The 20,713-nt window shown below is 36.6% G+C and overlaps 2 protein-coding genes and 1 pseudogene across 2 annotated transcripts in view; 1 reads left to right on the top strand and 2 right to left on the bottom strand.

The window, feature by feature from the left end:
• Positions 1–20,713, top strand: part of STAC (SH3 and cysteine rich domain) — a 182,688-nt gene that overhangs the window by 11,713 nt on the left and 150,262 nt on the right. The gene's annotated exons all lie outside the window — the stretch shown is intronic.
• On the bottom strand, positions 6,717–7,241 carry LOC125998166 (fructose-2,6-bisphosphatase TIGAR-like). The gene has a single exon (XM_049766447.1). The coding sequence runs from the start codon at positions 7,158–7,160 to the stop codon at positions 6,723–6,725; it is 438 nt and encodes a 145-aa protein (XP_049622404.1). The 5' UTR covers positions 7,161–7,241; the 3' UTR covers positions 6,717–6,722.
• Positions 7,243–8,515, bottom strand: LOC125998019 (hypoxanthine-guanine phosphoribosyltransferase-like; annotated as a pseudogene).

Here is a 20,713-nt window from a genome sequence, read left to right as displayed (position 1 = left end):
ATTTGGTCCCCTATGGAGCTTACTTACCCATGCAGCTATATTGGCCTTTACACTCTCATCATGAGAGTCCAAATGAGAGGAAAAGACCCTGATGGGCCCTCAAGGGATGGGTAAGAAACACATGCTTGTACATCATATTCCATGCAGGGTGATCTTCTCCTCAGTCCAGAGGCAGCCAGAGTCTGTTGTCTGGACTATTGCCTTCATTAGTCCCATTTTCATGAGATATGGGGGTGTAAGTTTCAAGCATAACCAGCAGGCTTTGGCCAGCCCCAGCTGGATGGCATTGAGAAAATGGTAGGTTTGATCTATGTTCCTGAGTGCCTCTTTCCCTTTAGTTATTGGGCCAAGAAGAGGCTGTGTTGAGCTTCTGGATCCCTCCTCATCTGCCTTCACTGATGCTTCCCTACTAGGAAGTTAGTCTGGGCACATTCTCTTTGTGGTTGTTTTTATATATATATTTGACTATGAAAATGTAAGATATACAACATGTATTTGTGAGTGTAAATCACTGTTTGTGGTCCATAGCTATAGATCTAAAGGCTGAGTACATACAATCAAGCACCTCATGATAAACACCACCTCGAGGAATGATCCTTGAACACAGAGACAAAAGGATACCTGGATTACTATCAGGTATGGTCCCAAAAAACCCCACCAAATTGTTTTCTTTTACTTCCTGCTTCAAGTGGGATGCTATCTGGTCACTAGCTAAGCCTAACATGCCATTGCGATTATAAAAATTGTCATTAAGTAGCATAAGTGAGTTTTTCTTTCTTTGAATTTTTGTTATACTAGTGACAACAGTGAGTTTTTATTAGACCTATTTGCTTCCCCCAAGAAAATAAGCCGGAGAACTCAGCAGTGTGCTTAAGGGATCTATGAGCCACCCCATGTACCAGTGGTCTAAGATGCACCTCATTTCTGGGTCATTCTTTCTGAAGTAATCCACTCTCCTATCTAAGGAGAAGCAGTCCCTAACCATAAAAACATACCTTTCCTGTCACAGAATGGTTTCTTGTGTCCAGCAATCCAAAATTATTTATTGAATGCCCTCTTTGTTCCTAATCAATACATATTCACTGAGACATCTACTATTGATGAAGACAATAGCTTGTTATCAGGGGAAAAGACAAAGAAAATGGAGCTTTGTCCTTTGTTCAAATCATCCGAGGGAAGTCTAGGTCATGGACTAAACTAAAATCAAATCTCTGAATGAGAGTCCCAGGCATCATTAATTTTTGAAAGCATCCTCGGTGATTTCATTGTGAGCCAATTTTGAAAAATACTAGTTTAAACTATAAGGATCTTAGAAAGTCAAAGATTCTTTTCTTATGGAAGTACTTAAATAAAAAATTTCTGTTCATTCTCTTCACTTCTTCATTTCCTGTTTATGCTCAAATCTAAAGAAATTGCTCTGGCTCAGGTGACCTGATGTTGTCCAGTATGTTGCCAAATACTCTTAAATGCAGCTGCATGCATCTGTGTAGTTATTTTTTCATGGCTATGAAAATAGTATGTATTCAGTGTAGAAAACCAGAAAACAAAAATATATAAAGGAAAGAATCATTTATTATACAAGAGGCAATGTGTGGCAAGAGGCAAGGATTGTTTGGGGTGTATTTCTGGTTGTGTGTGTATGTAATTTTGTTTGTTATGCTTTTGAGGCACACTCAGAGTTAATCAGGACTTATTCCTGACTCTGTACTCATGGATCAACACTCCTGGAATAGTCAGGGGACCTTACAGGGTGCTGGAGATTGAAACTTGTAAAAGGCAAAAAGATACCTTCTCTATATATTTTGGCCCTGAGGGTTGTTTATTTTTTTGTTCTTCTTTCATGTTTCCTTTTTATACACTCAAGCATTTAAAAGAAAATAAGAAAAAGTGTAAGAAAATATTGATTTGTACTTTTTTCATCTACAAAATGGCAATCTTAATGATTTTAGATAACCAATAACATGAATATCAAAATAGTGTATATTTTATCTTTTTTATGTTTAACTTTTATATTTCTACTTTATTTGTATTTATCTTTTTATTTAATACTTTAATCATTCTGTATGTCTGCTTCAGTTCCTTCTGATTGCATGTTTAAGCTCATTTTAAATTTTATATGTATTTATATGTATATTGATAATAATCACTTACATAAACTGCCAATTATTTTATGGGAAGAAAGACCTTTTATTATCTTTGACATAAAACTCCAGAAGATTTTGTTATAGTTTTATCTTAGTAAATGTTTTATGATGTATGATATATACCCAGAGTGAACATATTGTAGATTAAATTTTGACAATTCTTCAAAAACTGGTTTCTTGATCTATGTGTAATGCCCCATAATTCAAGAAATAAAATGGAACTAACATCCCAGAATATCCCTCAAACCCTCTTTTTCATTACTCTTTCAAAGATTAATAACACCTGTCTTCAAACAAGCATAAATTCTATCACTTACTTTTTTGTAATAGAGAATACTATCTGACATGCTCTGACCATTTGTGCAGACATTAGAGTTCAGTGATATGCTCAAGAGTTCTGAACAGCAAGTACCAAGGCTGCAATCTTTTTTTAATATATAAGTTACTATATTTAAAGACCATCTGTCACATAGTTGATCATTATACATTTGTTTCGAGGTAAGGGAGAAATTATTTTTTAAGAGGAGAAAAGAGGGGCCAAAGTGGTGGCGCAGCGGTAGAAGTGTTTGCCTTGCACGCAACTGACCTAGCACAAACCACGGTTCAATCCCCCCGTGTCCCATATGGTACCCCAAGCCAAGAGCAATTTCTGAGCACAGAGCCAGGAGTAACCCCTGAGCCCCGGAGCGTCACTGAGTGTGGCCCACAACCCCTCCCAAAAAAAAAGGAGAAAAGGAAAAAGGAGAAAGAGTATAACAGCAAAAAAAAAATGTGAAAATTATTGCATCTCTCATGAGCTCATTAAGTCATTATCAGATGATTTACTAAGCTGTATTCCTTGTTGTTCTTTCTGTTATTTCTTTTGCTTCTGAACATTAAGTTGTATGAAGCACACTTTGACTTCTAAATCAGTGTGTTCCTACTGGGATGACCATATTAAAAAATGTGGAATTGTCTCATGGTCCAGAAATGTCAAGTACTGTAGCTGATACTGTGGCTTTCTTGGGGTGTGTTTTCAGCTGCCAGGGTTTCTAGAAGTACAAGAAGGTGGGGAGAGGGTCCCTGTGCCATGCCATGCGCTAGCTTTTGGGCCCAGTCGCATCAGAGAGCTTCTTTGAGTTTCCTTAAGGAGAGTGAGTGAAACGAAACATAGATGGCGAAATCTGAAGAAATGAGAGACCTCAGAATGCATGTTCGAGAACAGAGTGTTGCAACTTCCGTGGGAGTCCCCCGACCCGCGGGGTGTGGAGATGAAAGTTGCTAGTTATTAGTGGGTTCACTCGAGCAGAACCGACCTGTAAAGAAGAACTAGAGAAATTAGTAACAGAAGCCTTCAAGACAACGCATGCTGTTCAAAAAGGGGAGTTTATTGTTGGGGGATCAGCTTTTAAGGGCTGAAACACGTCAGGGGTGTTACAAGTTTTACACCAATCACAGTTACAAGCATTCATTAGCATAAACTGGGGCAGGTAGTAGGGAGGGGCAACGAGGTAGACCTGAGCAAGTTTTACTAAAAGGCATAAGATTCAAACAGAGTTCTTAATAATGTTTGCTAACGCAAAGGCAAACTCTATATTTTTCTTTCTGGCTGGATATATTGGGCTGCTCTGAATTACTTTATTTTTGTCTATTTCCTTTGTTCTCAAGGCATGGGCCTTTTGGTCACGTGGGTGACCAGATTAGGAATTACTGAGGTGTCCTATGTCCCAGGTTTCATCAGCTAGGCTCCCCACAGAGTGTCCTGAGTTTAATTTGAATAATAAGGGGGAATAAATGAGGAATTAACCAGCCACCGTTTTTTCTATGGCATGAAAATAATGCCTTCCTATGTTAAATTACAGTATGACTTTCTTGTAAATGGAAAAACAAAACAGTCACATGGCTCCTGATGAGTAGATACATTTCAAGTAAAAATCAAGAGTTAAAAAGAGAAGATAAATTTTAACATCTTAAAGCAGTTCCTGTCCGGCTAGTTCTGAATGTCAATACTGATTAGGGGAATTTGTAAGGAGCCGGTTTTTCCTATTTTCTCAGGGAACAGGTTTTGTTTTAGGGGCTAATACATATAACTAATTTCCTAAGGTCTGACTAAGAAATAGTTTTAGGGGAAAAAAATTATCTGAAAGAGAAGCAATTCTACCTGGTGAAAGTTTTCTCAATTGCCCAACGCTGTTTCCTGGACAAAACTTTGGATGTAAATTCTGAGGCAAGAATTAGTTAGCAGGGGCCGAGAAGGTGGCGCTAGAGGTAAGGTGTCTGCCTTGCAAGCACTAGCGTAGGACGGACCGTGGTTTGATCCCCCAGTGTCCCATATGGTCCCCCCAAGCCAGGGGCGATTTCTGAGCACATAGCCAGGAGTAACCCCTGAGCGTCAAACGGGTGTGGCCCAAAAACCAAAAAAAAAAAAAAAAAAAAAAGAATTAGTTAGCAACTGCTCAAAGTCCTTTAGAGACGTCCAAAAGACAGAACATTCCTTTCTTTTTAAAACTGCAAGGGCATATATAAGGCAAAGAGAAATAAAATTGTTTTTGGTGCTGAGTTTTCCAGGTAAAGAGAAATTTGATCAAGAATATATTTTCCTGTAATGATCCTTATGTTAGAAAATAAAAGGTTTTTATATGCACACACAAAATACAGCAGAAGGGAGAGTCATTTTTAGGCCAATTAAATGTTTGTTATAAGGCATATGGAGTGTCAGCTTAATTCACAGAGCTCTGAACCAGTCATCCACACTGAGGGAAAAACTCAGTGGGCCTAGTAGTGAAATATTCCTTTAGAAATCTTGAGATTTCTCTTACATTAATGATGTGACATGCTTGCATGCATTACCAAAAAGTTCTTGTCATGTCAGCCCAAATACCAGCATATCTGGAGTTTTGGTCAGATTGGTATCTCTGCAGAAAGCTATAGATGAGTGGTGAAGCTAGGCCACTGGCACACTGGCAAAATGGTGGTTGTGAGTGGTGGGTGCAACTGGCATGCCATAATCAGAATAGAGATCTGACCTACATCTTCTCCCAAAACTGCCAGATTCCAGCTACTTGGCCAGTATACCCATAATTTTTCACAGCTTGGATTACATCTTTTTTGAGAATAGATGAGTCAATGGAGTTGGCTAGATGCAGAATGGCAAGGCTGCAATCTTTGTGCTCAGGAAGTCCATCCTGTGTAAGGGATTGAATTCAAGGTCTTGCACATTTTAGACATGTACTGCACCACTTGAGCTATCCCTGCAATCCAACTTCACTTGCTTTTGTCTTTTACATAATTATACACTTTTCCTTCATGCCTGGATTATTTCATTCAGCATTTTTGTGATATATATAGAAAGCATGTAGCAATAGGTTTAATTTTCATTGCTGAATAACATTCCACCATTTTTTAGAATAAATCACAGATACTTTTATTGATTTTATCTATCTTTTGATCATTCCACTTGCCATTTTTGTTTTAACGAGCAATATAAAGTACATTTGTTTGTACCTGCAAAGAGATACAAGGTTTGGGGGATGGGTGGGAAACTGGGAATACTGGTGAAGGGAAGGTCATACAGGTAGGTGGTGGGATTGGTATTGAAACACTGAATGCCTGAAACAATTGTATTATGGATAATTTAGAAAATTACGATGTTATAATTTCAAAAAAAAGCTCAACAGTTGACTTCTGTCTTTTTATTTGCTAATATTTGATTCAAGTGTGATTATAATACTTTCAAAAGACTTCAAAAATAGGAGATACTGTCACTATAAATATGCAGTGAGAACTGTATTTAGTTACAACTTCAAGCATCAGATAAAGTAGTATAAAATATACAGTATATCTTACCAAAAATCAATAAAATGGGCCAAACTGTTTTGGTTTATCTTTGTGGATTTGTTTTGCCCTAAAGAAAAATAACAATGCAAAAAGATTTAAAAACACACACACACCTACACACACACACGCAACAACAACAACCGATAGTAAGAGATATTAATTCCCTTAGTTTGCAACAATTGAGTTTAAAGAAACTCATTTCTTTATCCATGCACCTTCTAGAGATATAAATGAGCATACACAGCACTAAAAGTACTCTGGAAAAATTCCAACTGTACTCAGACCAAGTCAGTCTGTTTGAAATAATAAATTCTAGTATTCCAGGGGCCAGAGAAATAGTACAGCTGGTAAGGTGCTTCCCTAGTACACGGCTGAGGTGGGTTCAATCCTCGGCATCCCATGCGGTCCCTGAACCCTGCCAGGAGTTGAGTGATCCCTGCGCACAGAGACAGGAGAAAGCCCTGAGCATTGCCAGGTGTGGCCCATACCCCAAATCAAACAGAACAGAAAGAGAAAGAAAGAAATGGTATTCCAAAGTAGTGTTTTGGTGTGGCTATGAGGACAAGCTGAGTTTTATACCCTGCTGTGTTAGACAGCTTGAGAACCGTTTCCAAATCAGAACTAGCAGAAGAAAGACAAAGCCAAAGGCACCACTAAGCTTTAAGAGGCTCACGCGATTAAAAGCTTGACTTAAGCTAAGAGCTTGGGTGAGTCTTAGTTCATCCCATTGAGACGCTCCTGGACGTTCATACACACAATGAATTACAGGTTCAACCTGTTCTCCTTCATTACATCTACGATAAAGACACTCATCCCTGTGTTGGGACTGACTGACAAGAGTTCAGATTTCATCACTGTGTCTGGCCGGGAACACTGGAGGTCAACGATAAAGTAGTTAAACAGACTCCTCATGTAAGCACCGTGACTCACAACTAAAACACTGGCCACCAAGTCCAGAGCACCACTGTCTGAATTGAACTTGGAGGCATGGTTTTTCCTGAGAGGGAATATCTTCGCCAGAGACGTTTCCAGATAATTGTTGGGACCTTCTTGGGAAGCCTGTTTATTTTGATCTACTTCTTTCCAGATCTGGTGACAGAGAAATTCGAAGAAGTCTATCCCATGCATTTCCACCTGGTCTAGCGTCTCTCCTCTGGGCGGTGTGAAGAAAGGACACTCCTCCCCCTTGGCTTTTGCCATTGCCCTCAGCTCATTGAGTGGCTTGCCTTCTGCAACTCAGTATTTCCTCTCTCGAAGCCTTGTGTCATACTGCACTGCCATATTTTTTTTTTTTTAGTTTCTGGAATTTATTTGGGTATTGAAAAGAAATAACTGTTAACAAATCACCAGCACTAATCTGAACAAGCAGAAAAATAACAGTTAGTACTAGGGAAACGTTCCTAAAATAATTCCAGGCTGCATGGCGTATCTGCTCTAACATCACCTCTAAGGTGCTGCTGTCGCTGAGCAAAGGGACTAAACAACAGTGGCATCTTTAACACTCTGCATTTCTGCTCTTTTCGGAATATATAAAAAGGCTACCAATTAAAAAACTAATATATCTTCTCTTTCAATGTTTCTTAGAGATTCGATTTCAATCTTTCCATTCAGTAGTGGTGTCACTTGAAACACAAACATGAGTCAAACAGTAATCCAGCTGAAGGGAACTGATAGTCTAGGCTCGTAGTGCAAATAAAAGAGTTCAGGAATGCAGCAACTGACACTTCTAAAATCCCAAACAGACACAATTCTTTAGAGGAAGCATGCAATAAGCTCAATTAAGCAGATAGATGGCCACAGAACTAGAACATTTGCTAACGTCAACGGTGTCTTCCCTGGAATCCCAAATCCAACTGGAACGCTCACGTTTTAAGCTTTGTACTTGGCCTTCCCATTTTCACTGATGACACAAACATGATTCAAGTCCCTGAAGTATTCATTATAGTCAAGGGCATATCCCACGACAAACTTGTCTGGAATTTCAAATCCGACAAAGTCTGGACTGTATCCAACACTGCGAGGGGTCCTTTTCACCAGCAAGCTTGCAATCTTGACCATCTTTGGATTATACTGCTTGACCAAGGACAGCAATGTCTGCATCGTTTTGCCGGTGTCAATGATGTCTTCCACGATCAAGACGTTCTTTCCAGTTAAAGTTGAGAGGTCATCTCCACCGATGACCTTGATGTCCCCGGTTGACTGGTCATTGCAGTAACTCTTTAGTCTGATGAAATCCACCGTCATAGGGATGGATCGGTCACTGTTTCTGTTCAGGGCTTTGATGTAATCCAACAGGTCAGCGAAGAATTTGTACCCCCCCTTGAGCACACACAGGGCTACGATGTGATGGCCCCCCATCTCTTTCATGACGGCACGGGCGAGCCGCTCAGTCCTGTCCATAATTAGTCCATGAGGAATAAACACCTTTTCCAAATCCTCGACGTAGTGATTAGGTATACAAAATAAATCTAGGTCAAACCGGGCTCATCGTCACTAATCACGTCGACGGGGCACTGCCATATTTTTACAGAATTTGCTCTTCTCCAAAATCCCATGCATAGTCTGCTTTGTCCTTAAGAGATCACTGCAGAAGACATGTGTAAACTGGACATTTTCAAGAAACACACCTGCGGCTGCTGCCTTTGAAACCTGTTTCTTAGAGGAGTTCATCTACTCCTTGTCCTTGAATTACTCTCTCCTTGTTAAGATTTGTCTCGCCATGGCGGACAAAGGTCAAGGCAAAGCACTTCATCTTGAACATTCCACCATTTTAATAGACCTTAATTGCACTCTATTGATAATGAACACTTAGATTATTTAGAGGGGGGGGCACTGTAAGCAGCATTACTATGAATATACTGTCATTATTTTTGGTAGCACATGCAAAGTACTTCTGTTGAGGGCTTCATTATGGAGGTTATAGAACATCATTATTGGGTTATAAGACATTCATAATGTTAGATTTCCAAAGTAGTTTTAATAATTCAAACTTCTATCAGCAATGTATAAGAGTGCTATTTTCAGGCCAGAATAGTATTACAAATAGTAACACTTCTACCTTGCTTTAGGCTAATCCAGTTCCATTCCTGGAACTGCATATAATCCTTAAGCTCTGCCAGGAGTTACCCTTGGGCATATAGCCAGGAGTATACTCTGTTTTTTAACATGTGTCTCAACCCCCATTTTCATAAAAAAGAAAAAAAAAAGAAATCAACAGAAGTTCCATCTACTCATCACTCTAAAAACACTTGCCTTTCTCCTGTTAGCCATTCTCCCAGGTAATTTGTAGAGCTATGCTTTGACCTTTTAAACTTATATTTCCTCAAATAGAAATTTAATTCAGCAGTTTTTATGCTTATTGTCACTTGAATATCCTCTTTTTAAATCTGTGATCTATTTTTATATTGGGATTTTTTTTATTTACAGGAATTATTTTCATAGTTTGGCTACATATACTTTGAGAGATAAGTTTATAACAAATACCTTCTATTCAGTGACTTACCTTTCCTCTCCTTAGCACAATTTTTAATTTTCTATAGTAATGAATTTTTCCCTATATGATTATTATTTGGTTTTGTGCATGTGAGTTCTTATGAAATTTTTGTCTGGTTAAAGACTTGAAGTTCTTCCCCTGTCTTATTTTCTAGAAATGTTCTAATAACTTTCAGATGTAAGTCCATTATGCATTTGGAATTAATTTAGAGGTTGATATAAGGTAATATCATTGTCTCTTTCCATTGACACGTTTGTCACAGTAACAGTTTATGGAGCTCTCTATTCCAATCTATGGCTCCTATATCTCTATCCATGTGCCAATAGAAAGGCCTTTATATCTAAAACTGTAAGTGTTACGATTTTGTTCTTTCAAAGTTCATTTGCTAGTTTTGACTCTTGACATTTCCATATGCATTTTGTAAGTAATAAATTTTGTAAGTAATAAATTTCCACAAAAGCAACAGCCAGGCTTTGACATCAAATCCATATGGCCATTTGGAGAGATGAGCATGTTTGTGCTATTAGGTTGATCAATAATATAGCCTACTCTACTCTAGAGTGTTTGCTCCTTCCATGTCCCCCAGGGCATCATTAAATGAGAATTAAATTTTATGTTATTTCTTCAGTGTGGTGGTTCCCAGGCCAAATTCTGTTTATATTTATTTGATTCCCAATCTATTTGAAAGCCTAACTGTAATAATTGATTCCAGGGAAATATTGATTTTTTCCATCTTATATCTATACTAAGAATACTTTGGGATAAGGGTAATAGGACACACTCATTGGGGCTCAAGAGTTACTTCTGTCAGAACACTGGCATTATTTGTGCCTCCAGGGATACAGAATCAGGTTTGCCACATGCAAACGAAGTGCTTTAACTGCTGTACTATTTCATCAGATTATTTAAACTAAGATTGCTTTATAATCAACCTGAGCTAGTGAGAATTTCTTTCCTTGATCATTCTTTTTTTCATATCTCCACACTACATCAGCAGTCAAAATCTAACTTCTACTTAATTTGTGATTAAACACACAAAATTTACCATTTTAACTATTTATTTTACAATTCAGCAGCATATAATACACTCATATTGTTATGTAATTATCACCATCTCCATAAAATTTTCCTGCACCCAAGCTGAAACTCTGTACCTAATAAACACTCTCTTCTCCTCATTCCTAGACCCCCAACCCCTGGCATTCACTCCTCTATTTTAAATCACTATGAATTATATACTTTAGTTTAACTCAGACAAGATAAATTATATTAAATATTTCTTTGCGGCTGACTTATTTTACTTAACATAAATCTTCAAGGCCCATCTACATTGTAGTATATATGTTAAAATCTCTGTCTCTGTGTCTCTTTCTGTCTCTTTCTCTATCCTCTCTCTCACTTCCTTTTTCTCTCCATTTGTTAGTTACAAGGGCTCCAAAGGTTCTCTGCCTATTTTAGTGATCTCATGCTGATAATTGTCCTTCATCTTTATTGTATACTGTGATTTGGAATACCATTGATGATAGTTTCACATATTTGTTGTTCTAATACTACAACTACCACAAAGCATCCACATCCCTCTGCCAGTCAGTGTTCCTAAGACATCTCCCATCTTTGCTGCCTACTAGAAGCAGATCTGAATAATCAGAGCAAACACAGACTCAAAGTCAAAGGTTGGAGAACAAGCATTCAAGTAAACAACTTCCTTAAAAAGGCTGTGGTGGCCATACTTACATCAGATGACACATATCTTAGATTTAAAAATAGTATAAGAGACAGAGATGGGCATTTCTTAATAATCAAGGGATATATGTACTAGGAAGAAATCACACTCCTAAACATATATGCACCCAATAAGGGAAAAGCAAAATACTTAAAACAATTGTTGATAGATTTGAAGAAACCAATACCGACATAATAATAATGAGATTTCTATACCACCCAGTTACCCTTTGATATGTCAACCAGGCTAAACCCCAACAATAATATACTAGCTCTGAAGGAAGAAATGGAAGAGAATGGCTTAACATATATATATATATAAATATACATATACATATATACATATATATACATATACATATATACATACATATATATACATACATATATATACTTATATATATATATATGTATATATACATACATATATAGGAGCTTCATCCCCAGAAAACTGGATTTGTATTCTTCTCCAATGCACATGGGTCATTCTCCAAGATAGATTACATACTGGGCCATAAAACACACTTCCATAAAATCAAGAGGATAGAAATTTAAGAACTACATTCTCAAATCATGATATTGAAATTAAAAGTGATTCATAAAGAGACACATAGAAAAACTTTTAACACCTGGAAATTAAACAGATTACTATTGAACAACCAGTGGATCAGAGAGGAAATCAAAGAGGAAATTAAAAGATTCTGAAAATCAATAAGAACGATGACACTGATTATCAGAATTGTGGGATAAGCAAAAACAGCACTAAGAGGAAATTATATAGCATTCAAACACTGATCAGGAAGGAAGAAGAGGCCTACATAAATAATTTGAAGGCACAACTTAAACAATTGGAAAAAGATCAACACAATGAACCAAAAATAGAAGGAATAATAAAGCTTAGAACAAAAACTAATGAATTGGAAATATAAATAAATAAATAAATAAATAAATAAATAAATAAATAAATAAACCCTTCCACCATCCCATTCTCTTCCACACTGTATATTGGTCTCTGTAGATCAACTTTTCAATTATATTGCCTTTGGCCATTTGTTGTCTTCTTACTATATCTCACATCCCATATGAGGTATCATTCTATACCTTCTCTTATTGATATCACTAAACATGATACCTTCTAGTATTTCCATGTAGAAGCAAATTGCATGATTTCATCTTTTCATGCAGATGCATAATATTACTTTTTGTATATATCCACAACTTCTTTATCCATTGATCTCTGGTTGGACATTTGGGTTTTTTTCTATAGGTTACTCATTGTATTAAGCCCTACAGTGAGCATAGCTCAGTAAAAGTCTTTTCAAGTTGACATTTTTATGTTTGAATGGTAGATGCCAAAAGTGGTATTATTGAATTGTATGGGAGTTATATTCTTATTTTTTCAAGAAATCTCCATATTTCGTTCCATAGAGGTTGAATCCCGATAATATTTTCTACACCAATGAATGAAAGTTCCTTTCTTACCACATTCTTGCCAACATTGGTTATTTCAGACTTTTTTTGAAATATACCATTCTCATTGGTGTGAGAAAACAGCTCACTGTTGTTTGATTGCATTTCCTTAGTAGTAAATGATGGTGAGTACTTTTTCAAATACTTATGAGCCATATGTATGTCTTTTGAGGGGAAGTGTCTAGTCATCTCCTCTTCCCATTTTTTGATGGGGTTGAATTTTATGATGTACTTTGTGAGTTTTTTAATAATATATAGGAAATTATCCCTTTATATAATATATTGTTTGCAAATGCTTTCATTCTGTAGGATATCTTTCATTTTAGTTAGAGTTCTTTTGCCATGCAAAATCTTTTTAATGTGATGTAGTCCACTTATTTATTTTGTTTTTATTCTTTTTTTTTCACTGTTTCTCATCGAATTTTACTGAACTTCCTGTTTTCCATTACATCCTGTTGGCCAATGATTCTGCTACAGTGAGTGCAGAGTTGGGTGTGCTGGTTCAGCTTTGACCTCACAGGACTTCTTAGAATTTCTGTTCCCAGTAGGAGGCAGGACTGACCAGGAGTTTTTATTCTTTTTGTCTTGTGGTAAGCTCATGTAAGATAACTCTGAGTTCTATTTCCAGACCTGCCTATGTTTACTTCAGTGAATTTTATGGTGGAATATCATTTTTCTTCTTATTTTATTTTCCTTTGGTTTGTGACCACACCCAGCAGTGCTCAGAACTTACTCTTCACTCTGCTCAAGATCACTACATGGTCAATACGGGTGGGGCTCAGGAAGCATATGGGATAAACTTGAACCAGCCATATGCAAGGCAAGTGCCTTACCCACTACATTGTCTTTCCAGCTCATAGAATACCTTATTTCTAAGAGCCAAATACATATATTTACATTTACTACTCTTTATTTATTCATTTGCTCACTGATAGCCACTTTGAGTGTTGGACTGCTCCCACCATTTGACTCTTGTGAATAAAATGCTATGTGGGTGTACAAATATCTATTAAATTCTCTGTTTCACTGCTTTTATATGTAATAAGTGGACTTCTTATATATAAAAACCTTATACATATATAACAGTATATAATACTCTTTTTAAGTTGTTCTGGAAACACCAGCTGTTTTCCATAGTAGTTATGCCATTTTAGATTTAAATGTAACAATGTCTTTACAAACACTTGCTTTTTTCTTTTCTTTTTTTATGTAGGGTAAAAATTGGTATCTTATTGTGGTTTCTTTTTACATTCTTTAATGATTAGTGTATGGTATTAAGTATCCTTTAATATACTTATTGGTTCTATGTATGTCTTCCATGGATAAATGTTCAAAGTTATAAATCTTAACTATGTTGTTTGATTTTTGTTGATGTAGTCAGTTTTTACTATAACATCAAAATCATCAGATTCAAAAAGAAATACTTTGTATTTTATTATTTAATTACATTTATTTTCTGTGGAGTTTTATTTTTATATTTAACTTTTTATGCATTATCTGTTCATCTTTGAATTTATGTTCATTTAGTAGAATGTTAATTTCAAAATTTCTACATTTTCTTCATAAATATTAAATTCATAAGATATCTCCCCAGTTGAAACTCCTTTACTTATTGAACCATAATTTAACTAAGATTAATTTGTTATTGTTATGTGTCTCAATGTTTTATTTTTCTTTCCACTTATATTTAGAAAAGTTTCCTTCTTTCTTCCATAAGGGATCATATAAGTGTTAACCTATCTTTCTAGATCCTTAATATATATTTCTGATATTTATAGATCTAACCCATCTGAAATTTATGTATTATATAATGGAAGAATTTCACTTTTTCTGTATTTTTAATATTTATACCATTTATGAAAGAATTCATTTTTCACTTCATTCAAATATTACATTTATTATATAATAAAATCATGTGTCCTAGGCTCTCTTTTAGAGTCATCTGTTATCAAATTATTTACTTATTTGTTGTTATATTTACTAACATTTTATTATATATTATTATAGTTATAGATTTATATATAGTAACAATATAGTGAATAAATAGTACAACTAATGGAAGTTTTGTTTGGGGGGGTGAAAATTAGAACAGAGGGTAAGACTTACATGACATGTAGTCAACCCCTATGTAGTCAACCCCATGTAGTCAAGCACCACATACAAAAACTCCCCACCCCAGCACTGCCAGGAGTGATCTATAAGCACATATCTAGAAGAAAGTTGTGAGCACTGATGGATACAATGAACACCCCAAAAATATTTTGGAAAGGAATTGTATTTTTTAAAATGTTTAAACTTTCAGTATCATATTAGTGAAGTGCTTACAAATAATAAATAGTATATCCTATACAGGAACATGGTGTGTGTATGTAGAAGTATAGATATTTTTATTTATTGGTGCATATTTTGTGCCATTTATAAATGCTTGAGAATATTTCAGATACTTTTTACTCAATTCTCTGTTAGCTATTTTCTGTATATTTTATGCTTTGGGCTGTTTTTAGAACAACTCTTTTATATTTTCATTTGTAAGGTGTAGAGTTTCCATAGTGCTTGGGAGGCCCAGGTGAGCTGTGTTGCTGCTTAGGCCTTGTGATATGAAAAGTTAGCTAGGCTACCCTGGCATTGCTGGAGAAAATGATGCTTTGACTGCCACTTGTAATGCCTGAGGCAACCATGTATTGCTGAAGATTGATCCCAAATTAGTTACATGCAAGACAGTACCAGTATTATCTCCCTCATATATTTTCTTTTTTTTTTTTTTTTTTTTTTGTGTATGGGGGAACAAATCACTAAATCCCTAACCTTTTTCTCCTGTTCTCTATACTTTTATATGTTCTGGTTTGCTTCTTCATTTTTTGTGTTTTGGTTTTGTGTCTAGGCACACCCACCAATGCTCATGAATTATTCCTGGCTCTCCACTAAGAAATTACTCCTGGTGGTCTGAGATGCTATGGACCAAATCTGGGTCAGCCATGTGCTAAGCATATGTCCTACCTACTGTACTATCAGTTTGGCCCTTCTCTACATTTTTTAAGGCTGAAATAAATTCAATCATCTTGTTTACAAACCAGATAAAAGATAGTATAGTGGATAGAATATTTTCCTTACATATGGCTGACGTTGGTTCAATCTAGGCATTCCATTTGGTCCTCTGCAAGGAATGTTTTCTGCGTTCAGAACCAGGAGTAACCCCTGAGCACTGCTGAATATGGTCCCAAACCCAAAAGACAATTGGCTTAATGAGAGTGAAAAATATGGTTTTATGCTTTTTTAACAATATATTCTGAGGACATCATAGAACCACCCTGTATGAAGGACACTAGAATTTTGGTAGTGGAGTACAGGAAGGTAGAAAGCCCCCTGAGGAAATGTGAAGCTGTACTCCCAAACTTATATATGATGTAAATAAATAGTAACTAAATTATATTTTAATTAATTTTTTAGGTAAATAGTTACATTCTTATTAAACATTTTTTTAACACCACCCATCACCAGTGCAACATTCCCATCACCAATGTCCCAAGTCTCCCTCCTCCCCACCCGACCCCTGCCTGTACTCTATACAGGTTCTCAATTTCCCTCATACATTCTCATTATTAGGACAGTTCAAAATGTAGTTATTTATCCAACTAAACTCATCACTCTTTGTGATGAGCTTCCTGAGGTGAGCTGGAACTTCCAGCTCTTTTCTCTTTTATGTCTGAAAGTTATTATTGCAAGAATGTCTTTCATTTTTCTTAAAACCCATAAATGTGTGAGACCATTCTGCATTTTTCTCTCTCTCTCTGACTTATTTCACTCAGCATAATAGATTCCGTGTACATCCATGTATAGGAAAATTTCATGACTTCATCTCTCCTGACAGCTGCATAATATTCCATTGTGTATATGTACCACAGTTTCTTTAGCCATTCGTCTGTTGAAGGGCATCTTGGTTGTTTCCAGAGTCTTGCTATGGTAAATAGAGCTGCAATGAATATAGGTGTAAGGAAGGGGTTTTTGTATTGTATTTTTGTGTTCCTAGGGTATATTCCTAGGAGTGGTATAGCTGGATCGTATGGGAGCTCGATTTCCAGTTTTTGGAGGAATCTCCATATTGCTTTCCATAAAGGTTGAAATAGACGGCATTCCCACCAGCAGTGGATAAGAGTTCCTTTCTCCCCACATCCCCGCCAACACTGTTTATTCTCATTCTTTGTGATGTGTGCCATTCTCTGTGGTGTGAGGTGGTATCTCATCGTTGTTTTGATTTGCATCTCCCTGATGATTAGTGATGTGGAGCACTTTTTCATGTGTCTTTTGGCCATCTGTATTTCTTCTTTGTCAAAGTGTCTGTTCATTTCTTCTCCCCATTTTTTGATGGGATTAGATGTTTTTTTCTTGTAAAGTTCTGTCAGTGCCTTGTATATTTTGGAGATTAGCCCCTTATCTGATGGGTATTGGGTGAATAGTTTCTCCCACTCAGTGGGTGGCTCTTGTATCTTGGGCACTATTTCCTTTGAGGTGCAGAAGCTTCTCAGCTTAATATATTCCCATCTGTTAATTTCTGCTTTCACTTGCTTGGAGAGTGCAGTTTCTTCCTTGAAGATGCCTTTAGCCTCAATGTCCTGGAGTGTTTTACCTACGTATTGTTCTATATATCTTATGGTTTTGGGGCTGATATTGAGGTCTTTAATCCATTTGGATTTTACCTTCGTACATGATGTTAGCTGGGGGTCTAAGTTCAATTTTTTGCAAGTGGCTACCCAGTTGTGCCAACACCACTTGTTGAAGAGGCTTTCTTTGTTCCATTTAGGATTTTTTGCTCCTTTATCAAAAATTAGGTGATTGTATGTCTGGGGAACATTCTCTGAGTATTCAAGCTTATTCCACTGATCTGAGGGCCTGTCCTTATTCCAATACCATGCTGTTTTGATAACTATTGCTTTGTAGTAAAGTTTAAAGTTGGGGAAAGTAATTCCTCCCATATTCTTTTTCCCAATGACTGCTTTAGCTATTCGAGGGTGTTTATTGTTCCAAATAAATTTCAAAAGTGCCTGATCCACTTCTTTGAAGAATGTCATGGGTATCTTTAGGGGGATCGCATTAAATCTGTACAGTGCTTTGGGGAGTATTGCCATTTTAATGATGTTAATCCTGCCAATCCATGAGCAGGGTATGTGCTTCCATTTCCGCGTGTCCTCTCTTATTTCTTGGAGCAGAGTTTTATAGTTTTCCTTGTATAGGTCCTTCACATTTTTAGTCAAGTTGATTCTAAGATATTTGAGTTTGTGTGACACTATAGTGAATGGAGTTGTTTTCTTAATGTCCATTTCTTCCTTATTAGTATTGGTGTATAGAAAGGCCATTGATTTTTGTGTGTTAATTTTGTAGCCTGCCATTTTGCTATATGAGTCTATTGTTTCTAGAAGCTTTTTGGTAGAGTCTTTGGGGTTTTCTAAGTAGAGTATCATGTCATCTGCAAACAGTGAGAGCTTGACTTCTTCCTTTCCTATCTGGATTCCCTTGATATCCTTTTCTTGCCTAATCGCGATAGCGAGTACTTCCAGTGCTATGTTGAATAGGAGTGGTGAGAGAGGACAGCCTTGTCTTGTGCCAGAATTTAGAGGAAAGGCTTTCAGTTTTTCTCCATTGAGGACAATATTTGCCTCTGGCTTGTGGTAGATGGCCTTAACTATATTGAGAAAGGTTCCTTCCATTCCCATCTTGCTGAGAGTTTTGATCAAGAATGGGTGTTGGACCTTGTCAAATGCTTTCTCTGTGTCGATTGATATGATCATGTGATTTTTATTTTTCTTGCTGTTGATGTTGTGTATTATGTTGATAGATTTACGGATGTTAAACCAGCCTTGCATTCCTGGAATGAAACCTACTTGATCGTAGTGGATGATCTTCTTAATGAGGCATTGAATCCTATTTGCCAGGATTTTGTTGAAGATCTTTGCATCTGCATTCATCAGCGATATTGGTCTGTAATTTTCTTTTTTCGTAGCATCTCTGTCTGGTTTAGGTATCAAGGTAATGTTGGCTTCATAAAAGCTATTTGGAAGTTTTCCTGTTTTTTCAATTTCATGAAAGAGTCTTGCCAGGATTGGTAGTAGTTCCTCTTGAAAGGTTTGAAAGAATTCATTAGTAAATCCATCTGGGCCTGGGCTTTTGTTTTTGGGCAGACATTTGATTACTTTCTTAATGTCCTCAATAGTAATGGGTGTGTTTAGATATGCTACATCCTCTTCATTCAATCATGGAAGATTATAAGATTCCAAAAATTTATCCATTTCTTCCAGGTTTTCATTTTTAGTGGCATAGAGTTTCTCAAAGTAGTTTCTGATTACCCTTTGAATCTCTACCATATCAGTAGTGATCTCTCCTTTTTCATTCCTAATACGAGTTATCAAGTTTCTCTCTCTTTCTTTCTTTGTTAGTTTTGCCAGTGGTCTATCAATCTTGTTTATTTTTTCAAAGAACCAACTTCTGCTTTCGTTGATCTTTTGGATGGTTTTTCTGGTTTCCACTTCATTGATTTCTGCTCTCAGCTTTGTTATTTCCTTCTGCCTCCCTATTTTTGGATCCTTTTGTTGAGCACTTTCTAATTCTATGAGCTGCGTCATTAAGCTATTCAGGTATGCCCCTTCTTCTTTCCTGATATGTGCTTGAATTTTCCTCTCAGTACTGCTTTTGCTGTGTCCCATAGGTTCTGATAATTTGTGTCTCCATTGTCATTTGTTTTCAGGAAATTTTTGATTTCCTCTTTGATTTCATCTCGGACCCACTGATTATTCAGTATGAGGCTATTTAACTTCCAGGTGTTAAAATTTTTCTTCTGTGTCCCTTTGTAGTTTATATATAATTTCAGGGCTTTGTGGTCAGCAAAGGCAGCCTGCAAAATTTCTATCCTCTTGATATTATGGAGGTATGTTTTGTGTGCTAACATGTAGTCTATCCTAGAGAATGTCCCATGTACATTAGAGAAAAATGTGTATCCAGGCTTCTGGGGGTGGAGTGTCCTGTATATATCTACTAGGCCTCTTTCTTCCATTTCCTCTCCTCAGGTCTAGTATATTCTTGTTGGGTTTCATTCTGGTTGACCTGTCTAGTGTTGACAATGCCGTGTTGAGGTCTCCCACAATTATTGTGTTGTTATTAATATTATTTTTCAGATTTGTCAACAGTTGTATTATATATTTTGCTGGCCCCTCATTCGGTGCATATATGTTTAGGAGGGTGATTTCTTCCTGCTGTACATATCCCTTGATTAATACAAAATGTCCATCTTTGTCCCTTACAACTTTCCTAAGTATAAAGTTTGCATCATCTGATATTAATATGGCCACTCCTGCTTTTTTTTGGGTGTTGTTTGCTTGGATGATTTTCCTCCAGCCTTTTATTTTGAGTCTATGTTTGTTCTGACTATTCAGGTGCGTTTCTTGTAGGCAGCAGAAGGTTGGATTGAGTTTTTTGATCCATTTAGCCACTCTGTGTCTCTTAACTGGTGCATTTAGTCCATTGACATTGAGAGAAAGAATTGTCCTGGGAGTTAGTGCCATCTTTATATTAAAGTTTGGTGTGTCTGTTGGTAAGCCTTGTCTTAAAGTATGCCGTTCAGTTTTTCTTTTAAGAATGGTTTTGAGTCTGTGAAGTTTTTGAGCTGTTGTTTGTCTGTGAAACTATGTATTGTTCCTTCAAACCTGAAAGTGAGTTTTTCTGGGTGCAGTATTCTATGTGAAGCATTTATTTAATTGAGTTTTGTCACTATGTCCTACCACTGCCTTCTGGCCTTGAGTGTTTCCGATGACAGGTCTGCAGTAAATCTCAAGGATGTTCCCTTGAATGTAATTTCTCTTTTCGATCTTGCTGCTTTCAGAATTCTGTCTCTATCTATGGGATTCGTCATTGTGACTAGGATGTGTCTTGGGGTGTTTTTTCTGGGGTCTCTTTTAGTTGGCACTCTTCGGGCATGCAGGATTTGATCACATGTATTCATTTTCTCTGGTAGTTTCTCTTTAATGATGTTCTTGACTGTTGATTCTTCCTGGAGATTTTCTTCCTGAGTCTCTGGGACTCC

Source organism: Suncus etruscus, chromosome 20, assembly GCF_024139225.1.
Source record: "Suncus etruscus isolate mSunEtr1 chromosome 20, mSunEtr1.pri.cur, whole genome shotgun sequence".
Classification (NCBI taxonomy): Eukaryota; Metazoa; Chordata; class Mammalia; order Eulipotyphla; family Soricidae; genus Suncus; species Suncus etruscus.
Note: the sequence above shows the minus strand (reverse complement) of the source record. Positions and strands in the feature narration are given on the sequence as shown.